Source organism: Bactrocera tryoni, chromosome 2 (assembly GCF_016617805.1).
Source record: "Bactrocera tryoni isolate S06 chromosome 2, CSIRO_BtryS06_freeze2, whole genome shotgun sequence".
Taxonomy (NCBI): Eukaryota; Metazoa; Arthropoda; class Insecta; order Diptera; family Tephritidae; genus Bactrocera; species Bactrocera tryoni.
Window position 1 is genome coordinate 65,289,861 of NC_052500.1, and position 24,609 is coordinate 65,314,469.

The 24,609-nt window shown below is 32.2% G+C and overlaps 1 protein-coding gene across 1 annotated transcript in view; it reads right to left on the reverse strand.

Moving 5' to 3' along the window:
* LOC120767751 overlaps positions 1-24,609 on the reverse strand; it is a 163,873-nt gene that overhangs the window by 30,423 nt on the left and 108,841 nt on the right. Inside the window, exon 6 of the mRNA XM_040093965.1 lies at positions 8,089-8,268. Coding sequence (XP_039949899.1) covers positions 8,089-8,268 — 180 coding nt within the window. The remainder of the gene's footprint in view (positions 1-8,088; positions 8,269-24,609) is intronic.

Sequence of the window (24,609 nt, forward strand, 5' to 3'; positions counted from 1 at the left end):
AGATACTTAGAGCTTTCGAATGTAAAGTATCAAATGCAGCTTGAATTTGGAAAGATTTTATTTCACTGATAAGATATTTTAATTTTCTTTTAAAAAATAAAATATTAAGGTGTAATATATTAATGAAAAGTTGACAAAAAGCTTTAGAAAGCTCTAATAAAGTTTAGAAAAGCGTACTAAGAAATTTAGCAGGACAAAACTGACAAAATTTTGGGAGAAATTTCAATCTATTTTCTATATTAATAAACTTTAATTTCTTTCGACATCAAGTTCAGGCCGTATTGGTAATATTTTCCAATTTTTTTTTAGCTTATCGTCGAAAAATAATTTTTTTTAAATCAAGTTAATTGTCTTCATTTTATGAATTTTAGATTTCTTTCGAAATTAGGTTTTAGGTTTCATCCACGAAAAAAAAATTTTTTCTTTAAATATTTTACCTAGTATTCTTAAAATTCTTATGTCCTAATGCACCTAAAAATTTAAAAAATTTTAAAAAGAGTTTATTCTTAAACACCCAAAATTCGTTCTGTTTAGGCTGGAAACTGGTTATGGCGCTTAAATACCCTAAACTCAGCAATTCTGTGTTGTATAATTCACAATTAACTTTCTTGAAACCACTCCGACAATTTCTTAAAGCAAATTTCAAGCTAAAATTATTACTTAAGACTCAACTTTCCTTCCTCACAAAGGATTTCGTGCATGAAATCTGCTAACTCCTCCAACAATTATTACACAAGAAACTTATTATTGCTTTGCTGCTTCGTGTTTTCATAGAACAAGAAAGGAGGTTAAATATTTTTACAACAAACGGCGCAATGTAGAACCACCCGCTGGCGGCAATGACTTTCAATGAAATCATAAATTCCAGCACATGTTAAATATTATGGGTTAAATGCCATTGCAGCGCCCACCCTTACTCTTCAGCACCGCCCCAAAACACGGTGAACGCTGTCAGTTAGCTCACCTGTGCTACGCACCGTTGCTTACCCGCTCATTAGACGCATCGTAAAATTCAAAACAAAAACAAATATGCATAGGTAAAAGCAAAGTGGAGCGTTAGTAAGGGCTAAGCAGCAGCTGAAAATAATTTGCCTTCCGCCAAGTTAACGCCGGCAGTAGGGGAACCTTAAATAACTGGAGCAAACAATGGCTATGGCAACAAACTGTCAAACGAAAATAAATGAAGTTTTTGTTAGCCCAACTGGTTGGCAGGGGTACCTTGGGCGGTTTCACACGAAAATAGCTAGCACACGCCTGCCAGTAAACGACGAGTGCGTCACGACATTTAAACCTTTCTTGCTGGCTTGTTTACACACAGGGGTGGTGTAACGACGAGCTTTATTTAACTAGGCGGAGGCAGCAACTTAAATTTTGGACGACAAAAATGTGTTGTTGCAGTGTGCAGACCTTACCGGTGCTACTGTTAGGGCTTGCCTTAAGAGTCAACAGTAGAGAAATCACTGAAGACTCGAGCCACGCAAAAAGCAAGCAGGCTGTATATCGAAATAGTTGGCTGGGGGCCTAGAAAAAATTTTCGAAAACTGTGGCAGCGTAATAAAAACGTTGCATACTTCTACACGCCAAGGCATAAACAAAACGAGCGCACAGCGTTGCATTCGCCATAAAGTAAACGAGACGACGAAGGGGCGCTGATGGATATGTTTGCTTGAAAATGCTCAGCACTGGAGTCTCAGCTGTAGCAAGCTTCACAGAGCACGCGCCTCGAAATCAGCACACCCTCAAACCCCTTGCAAAGTATAAATAAATAAACTATTCGTCTGCTTGCATGAAACAATAATAACTTTCGAGCCGCTGCACAACTTCGCGCGTAAGAATCTTGGCATAACTAGGAAATATTGTTTGCGAAGCCCCCAAAGTGTGCGCACACCAAAATACTTACAGAGAGTCTTACCAGCGCGTCGCAAAGTCAGAAAGACGAAATAAATTTTTTCGAGGAACCTCATTGGGGAAATGCCGCGCATTTGCTAATAAAAAGGGGAGCAAAAAAAAAGAGAAAACAAACAATCACGTCACAACAGCAGTAAAGCCGTAAGCTTCTCCGTCTACTACACATCCACTACATCCCATATAACAGTAAAAATAGTCGCCTTCGAATTATTGATAAACGCGTTTTGGCTTACAGCTCGGCGCGACAAATAAAGCAGAAACACAAATCGTAAAGAAAACAATAATAATAATAACAACGACTTGGCGTCTCATTGAAAATCAATAGCTGAGAATTCAATATTCAGCCACAGAATGCATGCCATGCGGCTTCCTACAGCCACAGCTTTTGCGCTTAAGCGTCTTTTGTTCAATTCATATTGGACTTACTGTGCCTGTGCGGCTTGCGGCGTTTGGGGTACATAGCTGAATTGGCATTTAGCTTTCCGGTAGCGGTGGTCGTGGTGCAGCCGTCTCTCATTGATTGTTGTCGCATAAAATGGACAAATTATGCGCGCATACAGCCACGTCTTCAGTCCCCCACTCTATCTGCCATTGTGGTGCTGTATTGCCGCAAGAATGCTTGTTCGCCAAAAAATCTTAACTTCATTGTGTTCATTGAAGCCAACACTGCTGTCAGTGCTGCATACCAGTTGTGGGTATGTACCGGCTATGCTCTTAAACTTAAAGATGGAATCGATTAGATTTAATTTTTGCTGAAAATGAAGCAGCTGTGGTATGTTTTGGGACTAACTTTTTAGTAAGAGAAGATTTGGAAAATATTCCACCACAACACCAGACATCGGCAGCTCTACTCTATCAATCCTTAGGAGATGACCATTTCTACCAACTCATAAATATCGTGATCTGATATCCTTCCCACTGTAGCTTAAGCTGCATTTAATGATTATAAGCGACCTTCGTAGAGAGGTCTCCCTACTATATCATTCTTCGGAAATAGCTAGTTCTACTAACTCATGATCGTGACCTGATATTCTTCCTAGCGTACCTTAAGCTTTACTTAACGGCCGTGAGAGGTCTTCAATAGAGAATATGTCCAAAGTTCTTAGTCCAGTCGAACTCTTCCTTTTGATCCATTTGGATTTAGTGTATATACCTTATTACCAATAAGTAGTTTACTAAAGAACTTGTAGATTTTCCTTGTAAACCGAAACTTCAGCGGTTTATTTTCATAAACGCTAATGGGAAATCGGGGTTAGTTGGCAGCCGGAGATGCATATTTTCATAAAAATATGTAATTTTTAGGAACACGACTATAAGATCCTGAGCTGCGGACATTTAGTTAGAAACCGGAGATGGATGTTCTCAAAAGAGCGCTTCTTTTTGGTATTCTTTTTTAGTATTTCCAGAGATGCTACGTCTTTAGATTCCAATTACCAATGAGTTTTCTTTCCTTTAGTTCAGAGTATTTCCCATAAACTCTGGTGGAAATCAAGACTTGCAGATATTATGAACCGAAGAAGAATGCTCTTATAAGAACCTGTAATTTTAAGGAATCTAACGCCTGCTTTCTATAATCCTGAGCAGCGGCATGTTGAATATTCACAAAAGAGCCTGTCCTTTTTTGTATTCTTTTCTAGTAGATTGGGTGTTGTTCTTTAGATTCAAATTTCCATAAAGTCTTCTTTACTCGAGTTTTGTTTTGTGCAGTCATAGGTTTGGCGAAATCGCTCCACTGAAATGCTGGATTGAGGTATCCTTAGTAAAGAGACCGATTTTAGACTTCTTCAAGCTAATAGAAATCTTTATTTGGTTCTTAACCATAAAATTTCTGGAAAATATAATAGTATTGGAATCTTCATAGCATCAGCAAGTCAGTCCAATATTTTGCAACTGATGTTATCACCGGCGCCAAAATAGATAAAATATGTCTGCAGCTTCGGCTCTGGAACACATACCTATGTACACACAAAATCCACCAAAAATCTTTCGTTGCAACTTTCCGTTAAATTTTCGTAAACTTTAAACAACTTTATTTGCATTAAAGTTAGCGAAGGAAACAAGGAAGTTTATTTAAGCTTTTACTCACTCACTCTCACCGCTCACGGCAGCGCGCGCAAATCGCCTTAGCAATCAAATGAGCAGAGTTTATGAGTTCCTTTTTGGCACGGCGAAGTAGTACCTAGCTGTATTTGGTCTTCCAGCCGTCGTCTCAATTTGTACAGACAGCTGTAAGTTAGTATTATTGTCTGTCTGCTGTTGTGGCTTTGTATGTGTGTGTGTGTTTGTCAGACAGTCTACACGGTAAACTAACAGTCGGTGGCTCAGAGCTCTCTACATTATTATTGGCAATAAGTAGTAGAGTTGCGTTGAAGCCAACGACCACGAAGCGACAATGCATTCTATAAATGCTTATGGTTGTATTTATTTGTGTGTGTGAGTGGCATGGCAAAATGGCTGTCCGCAACTGCTGCCGGATCCTGCAGTAATGAGAAACTTTTCTACTTAAAATGTAAAGTTTTCAATAATTTCGATTATTGGCGACTGGCCAAGGGAATTTATTTATTTGCATGCGGATGTGAACATAGCGATAAATATATATGTATATATATACATATAAATGAATGTACATATATAAGCTAAGTTTATTTTCAAATAGTTTGCTTATTTCTGCTGCTTTTCAAATGATTTCGGCGACGATTGTGTTTGCGTGTGTCTGTTTGTGGACAAACGACATGTAAACAACCTACCATTGGTTGACTCTACGTCGGTTGAAGGCGCCTGGGTACACGCATTGACGGAAGCGACGTACATTTGGCGGCACAAAGTAAGTAGAAAGCGCTTTAAATGTGACGTTGTGGAGAAAGTGGTATTCGTTCTTATGCTTGTTTGTGTATGTGGCATTGAATGCCAGTGTTGCCATAAATTATCAAATATGCGTGTTATGTACATTTAACAGCGCTGTTTTTACTTCTTTTACTGCCGCTTAACTACTATTGACTCCTTTCGAACTATCTTTTCATACAAATATTGTACCAAATGTAGATAAGTGTATGGATTAGGGTGTACGTAATTTCAATTTTTTCTGGTGAAGTTTCAGTTTTTGCGCTAAAAAACATACAGCACAATTGAGCTCTTTATTGTCAGTTTATAGTTTATAAAATCATGTTTCTTTCCTATGAACAATATATTGTCCAATATGGGAATTTTTGGTATTGAAGCCGTCTAATGTTTCAGTTTCCATAATATCAAATTAATGTTCAGCCTAAAAATAACTCCTAGGGAAATTTTTCTACCGACGTGGTTATCATAATTTGGAGAGTCAGAATATGTTGAAGGCGTAAGAAATAAGAAATAAAAAAATACCCCTTAAGGAAATTTTCAATCGACTTAATTATCCTTATTTAAATACAAAAGAGATAACGTAGACGCATAAAAATTACAAAGATGTTAAATGAAAAATTTCCTTGATAAAGGAAATTTTTTATTTTAATGTTATACTCGTATCAAGTAATCATTATAATGAACAGAAGGCATATGAAATAAACGTTCAACTTAAAAATAACGCCTTGGGAAATTTTTCTATCGACATAATTATCATAATTTGGACATTCGGAACATATTGTCGACGAAAAATATACGGAATCAAAAAATACCCTTTAGGGAAATTTTCAATTGACTTAATAATTAAAAGCTTGAACTTTACCAGCATCATTTTTAAAAATTTTTCACCGTATTTAAGCAAAACGATAAAAAAAAAATTAAAAAAATTTAATTTTTTAAATTAAAATTTACAAAAAGCTTTAAAATCCAACCTAATGTATATGTATTTTTGCATGGGTGTTCATATATTTCTCTTGGCACGCGTTTGTTATGCTTCGCATTGCTAAAAAAAATATTTATTTTGTTCATTGATGAGGAAATTATTTATTTGTTTGCCGAAAGTTTTTAATTTAGCCAGCAATTCATTGTCTCCGCTGGGTGCGCGCGCCTACTCCGAAATGCCAAAGGATGAAGTATGGACGCCAAGCTGCTGCTAACTCACTTGCATTGTCCATAAGTTTGGTAGTAATGCATTCTAAGTGTGCTTTAGCAAAACAAATGGCAGTCAGTGGCGGGTTAAATGTCGCAAAATACATATAAAATATTTTGTATAGACATATATGCATATATATGTATATACATTTATATCATATCCGGCGCAAATGCCATTACAGCAAGCGATTGAGCGGTAGTGTGAGTGCTTGTATATACATTATTATCGTTAGCAATTTAGTCCTTGCTTGGCGCTGAATACTACTACACTCACACTGCTACGTAAGTGAGTTTGTCAAAGGGCAGGCAGAAGAATTGCAAATGGACACGAAAAAGTTCCATTAAACTTATGCTAAACTTTTGTAATTATTTGATACTAATCAGTTTTAATGAAGTATTGCTATATGTTTGTATAAGTGTGTCTGTATGCAAGCTTTTCATAACTGTTAAACGTCTGCGCTCCCTAAAACCATTTGCATTTAACTGCTTTTGGCTACAATGGATATCCTTTCAATTTTCTTCAACCTTCAGAGTTGCTTACACAAACATACATATATGTACATACCTACACCTATATGCAGACACACAAATACAGACTTAGGTACCTAAGCACACACATACCATAACTACCAGCAACCAAATTGATGAATTTGTGCGCTAAAAGTGAAATGTACGCAAAACGCCGGCAACATTTTCGAAAGCCATGAAGAAAGCTACGAAGAAATATGCAATGCATCAGCAGTTTATCGTCTTACTTGCGCGCACACACATACAAATATTATATGTATGTATATCACCCATTTATTTAATGTAAGACGCATAGTAGTTGCTTATTTAGCATTTGTGCGCTTTAGTTTGCTGGTGTTGCTTTATTATTACATTTGGGTTAAGGTAAGCAGTTTCCATCAAACTTTGTTCAATTTCATTTATTCAAGTATTTCAGCTTTTATGCACTTGAATTAAGTTAATTTGAGTTTTGTGTGCCAACTTTGCGGCGAAGTGCGGGGAAATTTACAGATTAAACTGAGAAAGTGAGATTGCTTGGTCCTGTAGAAAGGCAATTCCTTTAATAAAAGTTTGGTGTATATATACATACATACATACATATGTAAACAGCTACGTAAAAAGTTTCAATATTTCACACATTGAAATTGTAGCTATACAAGTAAGATTAAAAATCTTTCAAAAATACTAAAACTGTAAAAAAATTCTTAAGGTAAACTTTTGTAAATTATATAATATAGAAAGTTTTAAATTGTATGCAATAGTGACATCCTTTGGAATATCAAAATCAAAATTTCCTTAAAAACAAATTTGCATTTAACTTCCCGCTTAAGGAAATTTTAAATATGAGAACTGTAGCCATACAAGTAAGATTAAAAATCTTTCAAAAATACTAAAACTGTAAAAATCTCCTTAAGGGAAATTTGTGTAAATGGCGTAACATATAAAATTTTAAGTTGTATACAGTTGTAATATTCTCTGGAATATCAAAATCAAAATTTCCTAATGAGGGAAATTTTTTAACTACAAAGTTTGCCCAAAACATATTTTTTACCAACAACATATTACTAAAAGTAGAACGATAGAAAATGTCAAGGTAAGATATGCAGAAACTGCCAAAATTATATTACACACATACAAAAGTTCTCCTCAAAGCTTATATCAAAGTTGCTCACTATTTACAAATTAATGGGCGTTTTGAGACCGCATCTGGTAATTGTTGCAGAATTTTCAATATAATCAATGTAGATTAGCCACTCTAGCCAATATTTAATGAAAAATAAAATTTTGCCAAAAAAGGATATTTTCTAATGGTACGCTTTTTAGGCAATTAATATACTATAAAATCTAAAAAAAACAATCGCCAATATTTAATGGCAAACACAATTTCCACAAAAAGGGATATTTTTTAAAGGTACTCTTTTTATGCAATTCAAAGGGTAAAAAATTTGAAATAAGCAAAACTTAAAAAAAATTACCAGACATTTAAAAAAAATATCCCAGAAGGGTATTTTTTTTAAGTATTACTGTTAAGCAAGTTTTAAACACATTACATGCAAATAGTTTTAAAACTTCAAAAACTCAACCAAATGCTCATTTCTAATTTCTTACTTAAAACTTTAATTTCCTAATATACCAACTCACCTTTGCCAAATCCATGTATATCAGTGCGAAAATTATCCTTGCCCTTTTGACCATCCACCAGTTGGCCCAATCCATCAACAAAGCGATCACCTTGCTCATAACCATCATAAGTCTTGTCTGACAGATCGACTTCCATGCCACGTTGTACGCCTTTCGGTATGCTATACGATACGATACCCTCTGCAAAATATATAGAAACAAAACTTTAGCACAAGCGTAGACATAAATTTAAATTTAAATGAAGAACGTGTGGGTATTTAGCTTTAAGAGAGGCAAATACTTTAATATATAGTGTGGTAAATAAAGTAAGAAATGAGGCACACGTGCAAGTCAAGCAAGCAAACCAGTCGTGTTACCACATCTTCGGTCATACTAGTTTATGTTGCTGTTTTTGGTTATAACACTGAGGCATGAGACAAGCGCGTAATAGTAGACATTGAGACATGTTTTTAGCACCCACACACACACGCATGTTTGTGTGTGCGACGCGTTGCTGACGAAGACAAACGACTGATGAGATATTGCTTCCCCTGCTAGAGGATACAGCTTTCCTCACAAATAATGTGTGTATATTTACACGAACTTGCCGATGTGCCTCTTTGTATGCATTTACAACTGGGGATCTCTTTACATAAACCATATTAAATTACAAAAACTTCTGCGTATTTAAAATTGATAGTTTAGCGGCTATTTTCGTGGAAACACTACTATGGTTGCGGCAGACATACAGTGAAGTGATATGCTTTAGTTGTTTGGAGAAAGTTTTGAAGGGTATGAGTTAAAGAGAAATTTAAGAATATTGTTATGGAAAATGAAAGATGAAATACTATTGTTTGCTTTAATGTAGAGTAAAGGATTCTAAAAACAAAAATATTTCAGCAATATCGTACAATATACTTTGTATATTTTGAGAATATCTGGTATCATTATTTTGTTCAGCCAGCATATCAAATTAATGTTCAAGTTAATAATAACCCCTAAGGAAATCTTTCTATCGACGTAGTTACCATATTTCGGCTATTCAGAAGATATTGTAGGCGTAAAAAATTACGAAATCAAAAAATTTCCCTAATTTAGATATAAAGTAGATGGCGTCGACGCAAAAAAAAATTACGAAGATGATAAATGAAAAATTTCCCAGATGAGGGAAATTTTTTATTTTGATATTATTTTAAGTAAATATTATTACATACAGCCGGCATATTAAATTAATGTTCAACTTAAAAATTACCCCTATGGAAATTTTTCTATCATTGAATATTCAGAAGATATTGAAGTCGTAAAAAATTACGATATCAAAAAATACTCCTTAGGGAAATCAATCGATCTAATTATCATAATTAAGATATTAAAGAGATGACGTAGACGCAAAAAAAAAAAAAATGCAAAGATGCTAAATTAAAAATTTCCCATGTGAGTAAAAAATTTTATTTTGATGTTATTTCAAGTAATTATGCTAACTTAACAACTTTATGCTATTTCTATAAAAATTTATATTTTTTTTCCTTATCATTTAATCATAATTTTATATCTGAAAATCCTATAATATGTGAGCAAAATAAAACGTATTTATTTAACATAGTGAAAATTGTGCAACTTTTTGTTTCTGAACCGTCAACAGCAACATGAATTTCCATTTTGTTCATTTCCTTTGTGTGCGCTGGCGGAAAGCACACACGCCACAATAAGGCAATGTGGCATGTCATGTTACACCCACAAACAGCAGTGAAATGTGGGCACTTACACACACACGAAGCTGTATTTATATATTTACAGTTATACTTTTGTGCGAATTCTTAACGCTGCCGTTTTTCACTTTTTGTCGGTTGACAGTCTTTTGTTACATAACCGAAAAATATAGCATTCACGCAAGTTACAAGGGGTTAAATAGCGTTAAAGTATGAAGAAGCGGCAACAACTACAACAACCAGCAATGAAATGCCACCAACAGTGTTAACAGTCAAAAGACAATAACAATTTCATAGATATGTTCGTATGTATATAACATGCATACTCCACACATATGTATGTGTATGAATATATGTACATTTAAACACCCAACAACCATAACATTGTTGATGACGACGATGGCATCGCCGACAGGAACAACAAAAGCCGTTCATTTGTTTCGCTGCAGCGCGTCCGCCAACAGCGACAGCAAAGATTCGTGGCAGGACAGACATGACAGTGCGCCACCACACCAAAAACAACAACTATAACAATTACAAAAAAACAACAACTACATCAGCTGATAGTGGCGCTAGTTGAGACGCCAATAACAACAAGCAACCTGCGAATATTAAAAGAAATCAACAAAAAGTTGAAAAAATCCTTGGTTTTAAAGGGAGTAGGAAAAATAATGCTGCCATTCAGCATGTTGACACGCAATAAAATCGCATGCTAACATGAAAATGACAGAGCGCGCGCTAAAACAACAGCAATGACCATGGCAGTGCGCTCACGGCAACAATGACAACCAGTAATAATAACTACAATGCAGCTACAACAACAAATGTGTATTTGTAAAGACAGTAGACATGGTGTAAGCGCAAAGTCGAACGCGTGTTGCCAACTATGCATAAGGATATACATATGTAAATGTGGTACATTGTATGTATGTACATATGTATGTCTACCAGAGCAAATACAGCTGTGCTGACAATATAATATGGAGAGTGAATTTTTGCTAACTACTAGTATAACGAATGTAGTGACTACTGTTTGATTAAATATGTGCATGTAGTATATACACACACATACATACATATGTATGTATACACATTTGTTTGTACATACATATGTACATATGTATGTATATATTAATCGTGAAACCAAATTCTTAAACTGACTGAAGTTGTATTGAATAAATATGAATGTTTCTATTGAAGGAAAAATAGGAAAATATTTTTTTATTATTCGGATACATACATATATATGTACATGAATACAATATTTTGTTGCAGAAGTTCTAAAAATAATTAAAAAACCTGTTTTCCAAACATTTTCTGAGTTAAAAATTTTTTTCAGTTTCGATAGCTAAAACAAATATGATTACAAAAATTACCCTCCGAGAAATTTTATTTTTATGCTTTAATATAGCACAACTATTTAAAAAGATGACAAAAATTTACGAAATAGCAACAAACTCAAAATTTCCCTTTTAGGAAAATTGATGTTTTATGCTTTGGTATAGCACAATTGTTTATAAGGGTCTCAGAAATTCACCAAGAGCAACAAACACAAAATATCCCCCCAAGGGAAATTTTATTTTCTGCTTAAAAATCATAGCAGTTAGCTTCGTTGTGCATTTGGTGTTGTTTAAAGTTTAATTCATAGAATAAAAACTAAACAAGACTTGAGATAGTGGATTTACTTAATTTTTTTTGTACATGTAAACATACTTGTCTACATAAAATGCGAATGAATAGCGCCTCTTATATTAATTTAATTATTTTATTCGTTGTACTTAAAACCCAGTCACTTTAATTTAAGACCAACACGCGTAAAGCTTTCGCTTTCTGCTACATTCAAAATATCCCTCATGCGCATTTGCTGGCTTGCAGCGCAATTTAAATAAATAATATATAAAATATATTATATCCTTGAATATCCTGTGCTCTCAATAGCACAGGATATGTTTACAAGCTGCCAGCGTCAATGCTCATCAGCACTGAGGCCGGATTGTAGGAAGTTATGCGTAATACCGACGCATGCAGTTTAATTTATAAGTACATACATATGTATGTATTTTACATAAGTATATGGGTGGGTGCATATGTTTATTTCTGTGTGAATATATTATCAATGCAACATAAAGCATTTAATATTTCACAACATTTTAATCCTCCATACGTTTTAGCTTGTTAATGTTGCTGCATGTGGGCTTTCATGCATACATTCGCACATTTATATAAACACATATGTACATATGTACATACTTCCGCATGTTTGTATGTAGTAATATGTATGCTTTTAATTCTCGCGGTCAAGTACAGTATGTTTGCAATTTTCATAAATAATTTCCACATGAAAATCATATAAATAATTCTGACTTCCGTTCATTTAGCATGAATGCCCAATGTGCATATTTATGGTTGCATACACATACATATGTAAATACAAATATTGTATACTATATATAAATAAGTTATATATGTACATAAGTACAAACATATGTATGTACATAAGTGCTACATAAATTTATAAGTAATTGCGGCAGCTTGCAACACACACAATTGTCCGTGAAGCTATTGCTGATTATAATTTATTTATTCCACACATTTGCTGCTGATTTTATGACAATGCTTGCAATAATATTTGTGGAATTAATACGCGAGCATATGTACTATGTATAATATGCACATAAATATATGATTTTTTGGTTAAATTTATTTTATTGCATGTGCAATAAAATTTTAAAATTTGTGAAATACTTATGAAAATTTTTATTTATCAGCAGGGTAATAAAAGTTTACGCCTGTAATTACTACTAAAGTAGACTTTTGAAACAGTGCAGCAAAAAAAAAATAGAAAATGAAAAAGTTTTCTGGAAAACCTCAAAAGCCACTGTACTCATAGACGCCGAGTCAAAAAAAAAATAAGAGGAACGAACGAGGATTTATATCCGAGCAACTACTATCGCCTTAACATCCAATAATTTGAAGACAAAAATTCTTGCTGTTCCAACAATAACAACAACAAGTTTTACAAGCATTTTATAGCAAACCAAACTTATTACTATAATTTACATTAAGGAGTCCTTTATCTGCTGAAAAAAAATCTATTTGAAAGAAATCTCTGCAGGTAAGAGTAAACTCCCAAGCTTATTAATTACATGTATGGGCATCTGAGGGCATTTGAACGATCTTTAAGGCTTCTTAGTTACATCTAGCAATCTCTGAGTGTCTTTGGATGAATTCACGATGTCAAGCAATTCGTTTACTTCCTCTCTTGTGGACAACTCGCCAAGGGAAGTTCAGCTCGACTTTATTTTCTCAAAAGAAAACTTATAGTTCTGCTCAACTTTAGTATCTCAAAACCAATAAACGAAATTATTTTTCGTATATTCTTTGTGGATGCTAATAAAAATAGTTGCTGAGCTAAGAGGCAGGTAGGTCAATTACTATGACATCATCTATTCAACGAAATAGGCTAGAATCGTCTTTTGTTCTATATAGTCAAGGTCGAACTCTTGATGGTCTTCAAAATTCATCCCTTTAACAAAAATGGAATCTCCAGATAGAAATCTAGTTTAAAACCTGATTTGATACACCTGTTTTTGGAACTCGTATACTGGATACATTTTTAAAGGGCTGTCACTATGATTAATTTCAGAAAAATTGTCTTGGGTGAGAGCTCAAGAAAATACCCTGTTACAGAAATTGTTGAGAGCAATTTGCGTTAATATCCTTCCTCAACATCTTATTAAATGTGGATCATCACTGTCAGCGTGGAACTCATCTCACATAACTTAACTTTTAGCTGCTGCAATAGCCGAAACACTTAGCAACCAACTTACAAATTCCTTCCTTAGTACAATAAATTCTAAATCTAATAAATTATTCAAAATGTTAGTGCAACACTCTTCATGAAGTAGTTGTGCTGAGGCCTCTAGAGCTGAAAACCTTAATACATATTTTCCACTAAATACTTTGGAAGCATTTTATTACAAATTTCCCTTATAAACCAAATTGAGGAAATTTTATATTCTGCTGTTTCTTTTTGTTTACTCAGCAAAAATGTCTAAGGGTTCATATATTTCATTTATAGTGGTTCATTCAAAAATATCCCCAGATGGATTTTTTAAAATTTATATTTAAAGTTATTTAAACTTAATTATTTCCACTAAACACTTTGTAAGCATTTTATTACCAAATTTCTTTCTATAACAATAGAAGTAATTTAGTATTTGTTTGGAATATATTTGATTCATAGCGGTATGTTTAAAAATATTCCCAACGGGGATTTTTTTTATTTTTATTTGAGGTTTTCTGTTAAAATCAAAGATGTGGAGAAGTGGAAACGACTAAGTTTTAGACGTCATGAGTTGAAATCTTAACTTTCCACTAAACGCTATGGAGCCAATTTAATATAAATATGGTGTGCTTAAAAATATCCCTAAGAAGGAATTTTTTGTTACTGTAAATTAGAAGTTTTCTGTAAAAATAATATGAATGCAAGTAAAAACGAAGAACTTTGAGGCTACTTAAGAACCATTTTAATATAAATTTCCCTTCCATACCTAACATAGGAAATTTAATACAATTTTGTATTTGTTGTTTCCTTGAATAAAAAATGTGTTGAGTATGTACATATATACATATGAGACATATGGTCTGTTTGAAAATATCCCTAACGGGGATTGTTTTTTTATTTATATTTGAATTTTTTTAATAAAATCAAAGATGTGGAGAAGTGGAAACGATTGATTTTTAGAACCCAATAGTTGAAGTCTTAATACTTTTCATTGAACACTTTGGACCCATTTTATTATAAAATTCCCTTTATTAATAAATAAAGGACATTTTGTATGCGTTTGAATTGTTTATTTTCTTTAACAAAAAATGTTTGGAGATAAATATATTTCATATATATGGTCTGCTGAAAAATATCCCTAAGTTGGGATTCTCTTTTTACTCTATATTTGAAATTTCCTGTTAAAAAATTATATTTGCAAGTAAAAAACGAATAATTCTGTGGCTAAAAGATTGAACATTTTAACACTGGCTACCTGAAACACTTAAAAATCAGTTTAACACAGATTTCCCTTTTTAACTTATATAGGAAGTTGAATATTCGTTTGCAATTGTAGTTTTTTGCAATAAAATATGAGTAGTCATACATACTATAAATTTCATTCATATACTCTGTTCAAAAATATCCCGCATGAGGATTTTTTTTTACTATATATATGATGTTTTCTGTTTACAAGAAAGATATGAAAGTTAAAGTTACACATGTATATTTCATTCATATTATCTGTTCAAAAATTTGCCATTAATATGTGATATTTCCGGAGAAAATTAATGTATTTCAAAGACAGTACTAATAATAAAATACAATACAACCAAGTGAGGTAATTTTGATAAACCTACAATATTTGTCTAAATTTTTCATTAATTAAAGTATCCTGGCTTCAACTACAAGTTCACAAGCGAAGGTGAAACATTTGAATCCTTGCTGTCAGCTACCGTGACCTGAGTTCAGTAATGTCAGTCTGACATACTCCCTCTATAGACTTACTTACTTGAACTTTAATGTACATACATACATATGTACATGTCCACATCCCAACTGTTTGTGTCAAAACACGTACACTTACCAAGTATCATTAAGTGTAATTATGTGATTTTTGGTAATTACACGAAATTTCATATCAACGACCAGCAAGTACAATGTACAGTGCCAATAGAACTAATGATAAAAAGTACAACAGTGCAATAAGAACAACAACAAAGTATGCATTTTGATGAAGCTTCAGGGATAATAATGCCCATTTGCGCTGGCGCGATTAGTAATTTTAGTGTGCTTTGGCCGCTCGCACACGCATGCATGCTTGTGCATGATTAAAAATGTAGATATGTTTTAGGCGCGTGGACACGTGTGCGATTATATTTCGACGTATTGGGATTTTCGTAAATTTCCTGCGTTCATTGAAATTGAGTGAAATTTTCTCCTGCTCGCATATGCAAACATAAGTATGTAATGTGTATAAATTTGTAATAGTAAACGCTTATATGTTATCCCCTACGGCAAAGGATATTATAAATGGCGCTCATTAGGTGCGCTAGCATATTTGTGCGTTAGGATAATTACGCAGTTCCAAATTATATGATGCATTGTTGTAATTGTACAGGTTTTTCGCTTTTGTGTAACGTGAAAATATTTGCTGCATTTTCAATAATTTCACATTGAGTACGGTTAATATGGCACATGTATTAGGTCATAATGTCATTAAGCCACCACATTGACTATATCTATTATTTACGTTTTTAATTAACACACAGGTGACTAAAATATGTATGAATTTTTGTTTAATTGCTTGTATGCGAGCGTATTCGCAGTTATTATAGTGAATTAATGTTTTGGAAGATAATATGTGTGGCATGAGCAATTTTAACACCTAGCAACCGTAGATTCTAAAAGCGAAGGATTATTTTTCGTTGTAATAAAAACGTGGGGGAATTTTTGTGGCATGATAAAACTTATATTAATGATAGCTTCAATCATTAGAAATTAAATAAAGTTTAATTCAAGTAATTTCAGCAAAAATACATACATACATATGTATGCATGTACATATGTACATACATATATATTGTATCACATAATAAAAATCAAATATAAGACTTTTTAGCGGCATTTTCTTTAATTTATATAGTGATAGATTTTATTTTCTGTTAAGCTACCTTTATTATACATAAAATACAAATTACCCAACAAAGGAAATTAAGATTTCATTTAAAATAATATGAAAACAATGCAATATAAAAACAGCAAGTTGTAATTTAGGAAATTTTCGTGCCTATTAAAAATTACCCCAGAAAGGGAAATTTTAATTTAGTTTAAAAAATACTAAAGTAGCAATAGTACGTATATTTATTTTATGTACATTAGTTTTTTATCGTAATATTACGTAATATTTGCGAATTCCTAAGGCATTTTTATTTTACAATGTGATTAATGACTGCTAATAAATTGTGTGAAATGTACATAATTATCATGCAAAATAATTCAAAAAGGAGTTCGCATCTAGAAACTTATTAAATGGTTATAGTCGTAGACCAAAATTCAAAAAATGGTTGGAAATACATACATATGTACATACTATGTACATATGTATATATTATACAAATTTTTACATACACATTAACCATATGTACATATATTTCTTATGCAAGTAGTGTTAATAAAATTCTTGTAATTGTAATTGAAAATACTGTTTTAGCAGAAAGAAGTACATATTGCGCAAAAACCAAACTTATATCCTTTTGAAGTGCACATTTCTTAAAAAAGAAGGTATTAACAATTTACAAATCTTCAACGAAGCGCACTAAATTTGCAAAACATACATACATACAGTGAATCAATAAAGTTTAGGTATAGTAACAATTTCGAGCTAAAATTATTGAAACAACTAATTTCAACAACACTTTTAAAAACACCGTTATGTACTTTCCAAGAACTGCATTATGCTCAACGTTACTGAGTGAATGGTATGCCGTTATCTGTCTTGCGGCGCCAATTAGACGCTGTGAATTAAAAAAGCAGCCAGAAAGTACTCAAAATAGTTTAGGTACACTTCATTCATCGTGTCATATTGTTTTGGTTTTTGTTGCGTTTGGTTAATTTTTTTTAGTTATTTGTTTAAGCTGGACAGTAAACTAGACATAGTCAAGTGTGAAAGTGTAAAACTATAAAAGTTTATTGTATTTATTTGTTGAAATAAAAAAAAAATGGGCCGCGGTTTACAAATTTCGCTCGAAGTAAGAAAATTGATATTAAAATGATATTTGGAGAATAAAACTCTACGGGAAATTGGAACAATAGTGGGGAAACGACATTCAAGTGTTTATAATATTATAAAATCGTATACATCTAACGGAGATCTAAATATAAAACATAGGTCCGGCAGACCTAAAGTGAAACTAACGCCTTGCGAAGAACGCCAATACCATCACTGCTGTCAAGCGAAATCCTCGTATTTCAGCAGTAAAGATTGCAAATAATATAAACGTGGAATTTCAAAAAAATGTAAATCCTCAAACTGTGAAAATGTGCTGCACAAAGCTGGTTATTACGGACGAACTGCTTGCGACGTAAACCATTCATATCAAAAGCAAACAAGAAAAAAAGATTACAATTTGCTAAAGAACATCTTGAAAAACCAGAATCGTTTTGGGAGAATGTTGTATTCACTGACGAATCAAAATTCAACATTTTTGGGTCGGACGGAGTAATAAAAGTGTGGAGGCGTTCCAATGCAGAGATGCAAGAAAATAACTTAATACCTACAGTGAAACATGGTGGGGGAAACATCATGGTATGGGGATGTATGGCTGCATCAGGCGTGGGTAATTTGGAGTTTATAACAGATAAAATGAACAAATTTATGTATCTGGATATTCTGAAAAAAAATTTGCGCCCAAGCGTGCAAAACTTGGGTCTCAACAGCAGCCAATTTCTTTTTCAACAAGATAACGACCCTAAACACACGTCGTATCTAGTCCGTGAATGGCTCCTATATAACTGCAAGCAACTCCAAACGCCACCACAATCACCCGACATTAATCCTATAGAGCACATATGGGATTTGATAGAAAAAAGGATTCGAAAACACAATATTTCGTCTAAGGATACCTTAAAAGCCGCTATAGGAATTGAATGGGCCAAAATTACAAAGTCTGACACTAATGTGCTAGTAAAAAGCATGCATCGCCGTTTACAAGCAATAATTAAAGCTAAAGGAGGTCCCACAAAGTATTAAAATTATATTGTCTTTTTTGTATAAATCATATTTTAATTTCTTTTCGTTTTTGTACCAAAACTTTATTGACGTTAAATCAATGGAATTTATGCTTTTGTTGTTATATTTTGTTGTGTTTATAGAAAAAAGTGACTGATTTTAAAATAAATGCATTAAAATATGCTCGTTATTGGAATTGACAAAAAAAATTATTTTTTTTTACAAAGTTTAATGAAGAAATTATATGTTTATTAGAGAAAATGCCTTTGTACCTAAACTTAATTGATTCACTGTATTTATGTATATTAGGGTGATTCAAAATTTTTTTTTTTTTTTTTTTCAATTGGTACTCGCAAAAATAGGTTCCTAGACACCTCTAAAAAAGCCTCTCCAAATATGAGTTTTTAATTGTAACGGGAAGGTCCTCCGCCTAACGGTTTTCTAATTTTTCTTATTATCAGATAGAAAAATTTATATCTCGCTTTCAACTACTTGAAAAAATATCTTGTTAATTAGGTTTTGTAGGAAATTGAATGCTCTAAAATATGGTCTCTTATGATTTTTTCCTAAACCCAACCGTTTAAAAGATATTAACGGTTGAAATTTGACTATTTTTGAAAAAATTCTTTATTTCTTATTAATTTTATAACTCAATGAAAAAAAATTATTATGAATGATGAAACACATAGTTTTGTAGGAAATTTACTGCTCTATAAAAATGGTCTACGATGATATTTCGATTAAGTTAAGCGTTTACGAGATATTCATCGTCAAACATCAATGCATATTAGGGTGGATCAAAAAAAAAAAAAATTTTTTTCGTTTGGTACTCTGAAAAATAGGTTCCTAGACACCTCTAAGAAAGCCTCTCCAAAAATCTATTCATAATAATTTTTTTTCATTGAGTTATAAAATTCATAAGAAATACAAAATTTTTCCAAAAATAGTCATATTTCAAACGTTAATATCTTTTAAACGGTTGGGTTTACGAAAAAATCATAAGAGACCATATTTTAGAGCATTCAATTTCCTACAAAACCTAATTAACAAGATATTTTTTCAAGTAGTTGGAAGCGAGATATAAATTTTTCTATCTGATAATAAGAAAAAATAGAAAACCGTTATGCGGAGGACCTTACCGTTACAATTAAAAACTCATATTTGGAGAGGCTTTCTTAGAGGTGTCTAGGAACCTATTTTTGCGAGTACCAATTGAAAACAAAAAAAAAAAATATTTTTGAATCACCCTAATGTATATGTATATGTATGTATGTATATGTATGTATCTTTGTTCTATGTGCACAAAAAAATTTCCTTATAAGAATGAACACCATTTATAGCAAGTTTGACCATTTTAGTAGAAAAAATACATATTACGCACATTTTTTTTTACAAATTTCCCAGCGATACAAAATATTCCTAGTTAAGGAAATTTAATATTTGTTTGCATTTGCTGCTTTCCTTAATAGAAAATTTGTTGAAATACATAACTTTCTTTTGCAAGCCAAATTAAAAAATATCCCTCAAAAGGGAAATTTTGTTCTGCTTTATTTTTAAGTTTTCAGCTAAAAAAAAGTTGCGAATAAATGAAAACATATGAGTTTAGTTCATCTAGTAATGATATAATTTCAAACAACGAGTAGATGATTAAGTTTTTAGTAGACTACGTAATATCTGGTAGTTAATTCCTACAAAAACATGCTGCGGACTAATTGCAAAAATTAACGGTAAATATTTTGTAAACATTTAATAAAAAATACTACCTTACGATGGCTAACAAGCGCAAATGCATTAAAGTACATACGTGGCGGATTTTCTGAGCAGGTATTTTTGTGGGCGTGTGCGTATTCATGTGTGCGCATTCATCACTGCATCAATTGAATGGAAAAGTGTTGTATTAAATCAAACGAATTTAATTACGGCTCATAAATCTATGTTAAAATGTCAGCGCGGCTCAGGCAAACCCATTTCGGACGTGAGTGGTGGTGTACATGTATTTATATGTGTGCGTGGCTAAGTCCATTTAAATAGGCAGGGGTTTTATGGAAAAGTGCATTAAGAGAAATAACAACTAGCGTAATTACATGCAACCACGGTGAGGCATTACTAATCGTTAACAAATTGTAATCATAAATTATTGGAAAAAGTGAAATGGAAACCCACGCATGTTTTGGATGAGCGGAGACTTTGAGGCGCATTCTTGCATTATTATAATTATTTTTTCTTGTTGTATAAAAAAATTCAACACTAAAGGGAAAGTGTGAGAAACGTGTGACTTGAGTGCCAGCGACGAGGGTGAGTTCGTAATTAATGTGGGTTGTGGGCGCAGGCGGTTGCACTTAGTGTTTGGAAGACATATTTGGAGGAGGAAAAAGAAAAATTACAGAACTTATATATATGCAAGCCTGCACGTGAAAAATAATGAGGTATAGAAAATTTTAAGAAACCATCAACCAAACACGCACGCAAAAATTCTTAAGAAATCTCGCTGCCACACCTCACACCGCAAACGCTGCATAAAAGTTTATGAAAACATTAACGCCACAAAAAAAAAATATATATATATGCAATAAAGCACCGAAAAGCAATAGCTAATATGTTTTGAGGGTTACAATAAATAACGCTAAGGTCAACATGCAAATCCACTTGAGCGCCTTGCGGCATGCAATTGCAGCGCGAAAAGACAAGGAAAATATTTCGCATGAGTGGAGGGCAAAAGTGCGCCAAAAGCAAAACAACATGGCAAAAAATATTAATGTGAGAATTGAGTAAGCTATGCAAAGTGGGCGGCGCGCAAAGGGAAAAAGCGGACAATGCTAAAAAAAAAAGAAAATTGTAGGTAAGTGACTCCATCTGGCGCTGTCTGCGATGCTTTGCATGGCGCACCCAAGCGTACAGGCAAGCTCAAGTGGACACATTATTCTTGCCTAGCTTGCGTAGTTTTTGTTGTTGTCACTTTTTTACATTTTTATATGCCGCGATAAGCATTTTTCTTTATTTTTATTTTTTTTCAACTTCTTTAACATATTAAAAGCCTTTTCACGCTTCGACTTTATGCCGCTCCATTGTTGTTGGCAAGCAATGGTCAATAAACAAATAAGCAAATATAATAACGACGAGCTGAAATAGTAAAACATCATCATAATCACAGTCGTCTGGAGCGCATAAGACGCATTGGTGGCGATAAGCCAAACGTTAAATGTGGCCAGCACTCAACAATAATGCAAGCGCCACAAGAAATGTGTGTGCATGACAGAGGGAGCCACAGGCTACAGACGTGTGTGGAATATTTGTAGAGTGGTGAAAAGACATACCATTTTAATACATTTTTTTAAAAAGTAACTAAATTCTATACTTTTACGTGAAAAATTATGGTTGAGAAATCGTTGAAGACATGCCTCGTTCTGGGCCAACTTCGGCCAAGGAAATGGTGCTTATCTGAAGGCCCTCTCAAAAAGTGTTAATGTTTTTTTTTTTTTTGATAGAATGAAGTGCATTAGGTGGAAAAAGAACAGTATTTTACAAATATATCTTTTATAAAAAATATCCCCATATATGGAAATTTATTATTCACTTTAATTTATTGTTAATATCGATAAAAAAGTTTACTAAAGCACACATATTTCTTTTCTACAGCCTGCTAAAAAATATCCCAGAAAGGGAAATTTTTTTTAATTCCATTCCATATAAATAAATTCCAAAAATATCAAAAAATAACTACTTGGCTTTGCCCTTCGCAGAGTAGATTATGTAATATTTGTAAAAAAAAATGTTTTGTTGGAAAATGTTATCGAAATTAGTATCTGCAAACCGGTATTCCTTCACTTTATCGTTTTTATCACCTCCACTGTCATATGCAGGAAACGATTTTAAGCTAAACATCACAATTTGCTAAACATTTATTTTCGTATATGCTATTTTACTGCTCACAACTGTAGTTTCACGCATAATCACATGTACATGTGTATTTATGGGCAACTGCATGTATCTCTGAACACATCTTCGCATTGCTTAGTGGCGTTCAGCTAAGCTGCACTTTATGTCGCTTTAATGTTGTTTACAACTGTTGTTAATGTAGCAAGTTGTTATTGTTGTTATTGCATTTGTCATGCAACACTTGCATTGCTCTGTCTTTATTATTGTTTGTGTAGTCAAGTTACATAAACGTGGCTTAAAATGTGAACTGATAGTGGCTGTGATTGATGATTGCATTTTGAAAGATTTTAATTTTTTTTGCGCTTGTACATTTTTTCGATTGTTTTTCGATTTACTGCTTCCTAGACAAAGCTGTTATGCAAATGTTGCGTTAAAGGTGGTTTATAGGAAATATGTTATATGAAGTGTATTAAAATTTTCCCATTCAATTGGTATTATACATATACTTAATTATATCTAAAAATCAGTTTCCAAACTTCTTTATTTTTAATTTTTATTTACTAATTTACTTTTTCAATTTATTTATTAATTTTATTTTTGAACTTTTTTCCTAACTTTTTTAATATTTTTTTTACTATTTTTCATTGGAAATATTTGGTTACCCTGAAGTCAAAAATCGTTAATATTTCATATAAGGGTACAAAAAGCTATATAGTAGATTTGTTTGTTTGTATATACTATACATATCTATGAATCAACTTAAATTTATCTAGCATTTAGAGTTCCACAATAAAATAAATTAAAATAATTCTCAAATTAAATTTGCATATTTCCCACCTTCGCTTATCCATTAGTTCGGTTAAGCATTTTAGCTGTCTGACATTTTGCTATGAGAGGTTAATTGATTGCGCAAATGATAATCGAGTGCACTTTATTGTGTCTATTTCATGGCAAATTAAGTAAAAATAAACATTTTTCGTTTTGGCTGAACTTTAAAATGAATGTACAATTGACTGTATTGCCAAATACTGAATTCTTTGTTTTTCTTTTCGTGATTGATTGAAGTATTTTCAAGTTAAATTGCGACATTAAGAGTGAAAGATTGAATGAAATTTTTTCTTAATTTAAATGGGTAAAGAGTTATTGCTAAAGTTGCACAGCTGATATGTTTACATGTCATATTTAAAGGATTGAAAAAATAGCTTCGAATTAGGAAATTTTTGCCTTAACGTCAATATAATATAACAAAATAATGCAAACAATTTGTAATATCACAACATTATATATTTTTCGAAAATAAAATGATAAAAATTTTTCAAAAATGATACCACTAGAAAATTTTCAAACAAAATAATTTATAATTAAGTTCAAAAATTTTAGTAAAAATAGTTAAAACTGTAATGTAAATAGTAATTTTATAAATAGCTTTTTGTTTTGTCTTAATAGAAAACAGTACGCTTTGTGCAAAAATGTCATTATTTTACAAATATACATTTTATAAAAAATACCCTAATCAGGGAAATTTATTATTCACTTTAATTTATTGTTTACTTTGTTTAAAAATGTTTTGAGACATATATATTTAATTCCCACGGCCCTCAAAAAAATATCCCTTAAAAGGGAAATTTTTTTTTAATTTTTATTTAATTCTTTAATAAACAAACAGGTGAAACTAGTAATCTTAGTTCATGTGAAGGATTTTTGGACAATGATAGTTTCTTTTTCACAAAATCATACATATGTTGTATGTATGTACATATTTTTAATATTTAAATTAAAAACTTTTTGTTAAAAAAAATTTAAACTGTAACATATGTATGTACATACATACATACATACATATGTAAATGGTAATTTTATAATTTGTTTTTTTTTTTTTGTTTCATTTTTGTCTTGATAAAAATAAGTGTATTTTATTCAAAACAGTCACTATTTGACAAATGTCCGTTTCATAAAAAATATCCCCGGATATGGAAATTTAATCTTTACTTTAATTTATTGTTAGTATCGATAAAATGTTTATGTAGATACATACATTTCATTTCTACAGCCTGTAAAAAAATATCCCCAAAATGGGAAATTATTTTTAAATTTCCTATTTGACTATTTAAAACAGGAACAGGCATGGAGAAATAAACCGACTAATTTTAATTAACATAAAAAATATTTGGACATTATTA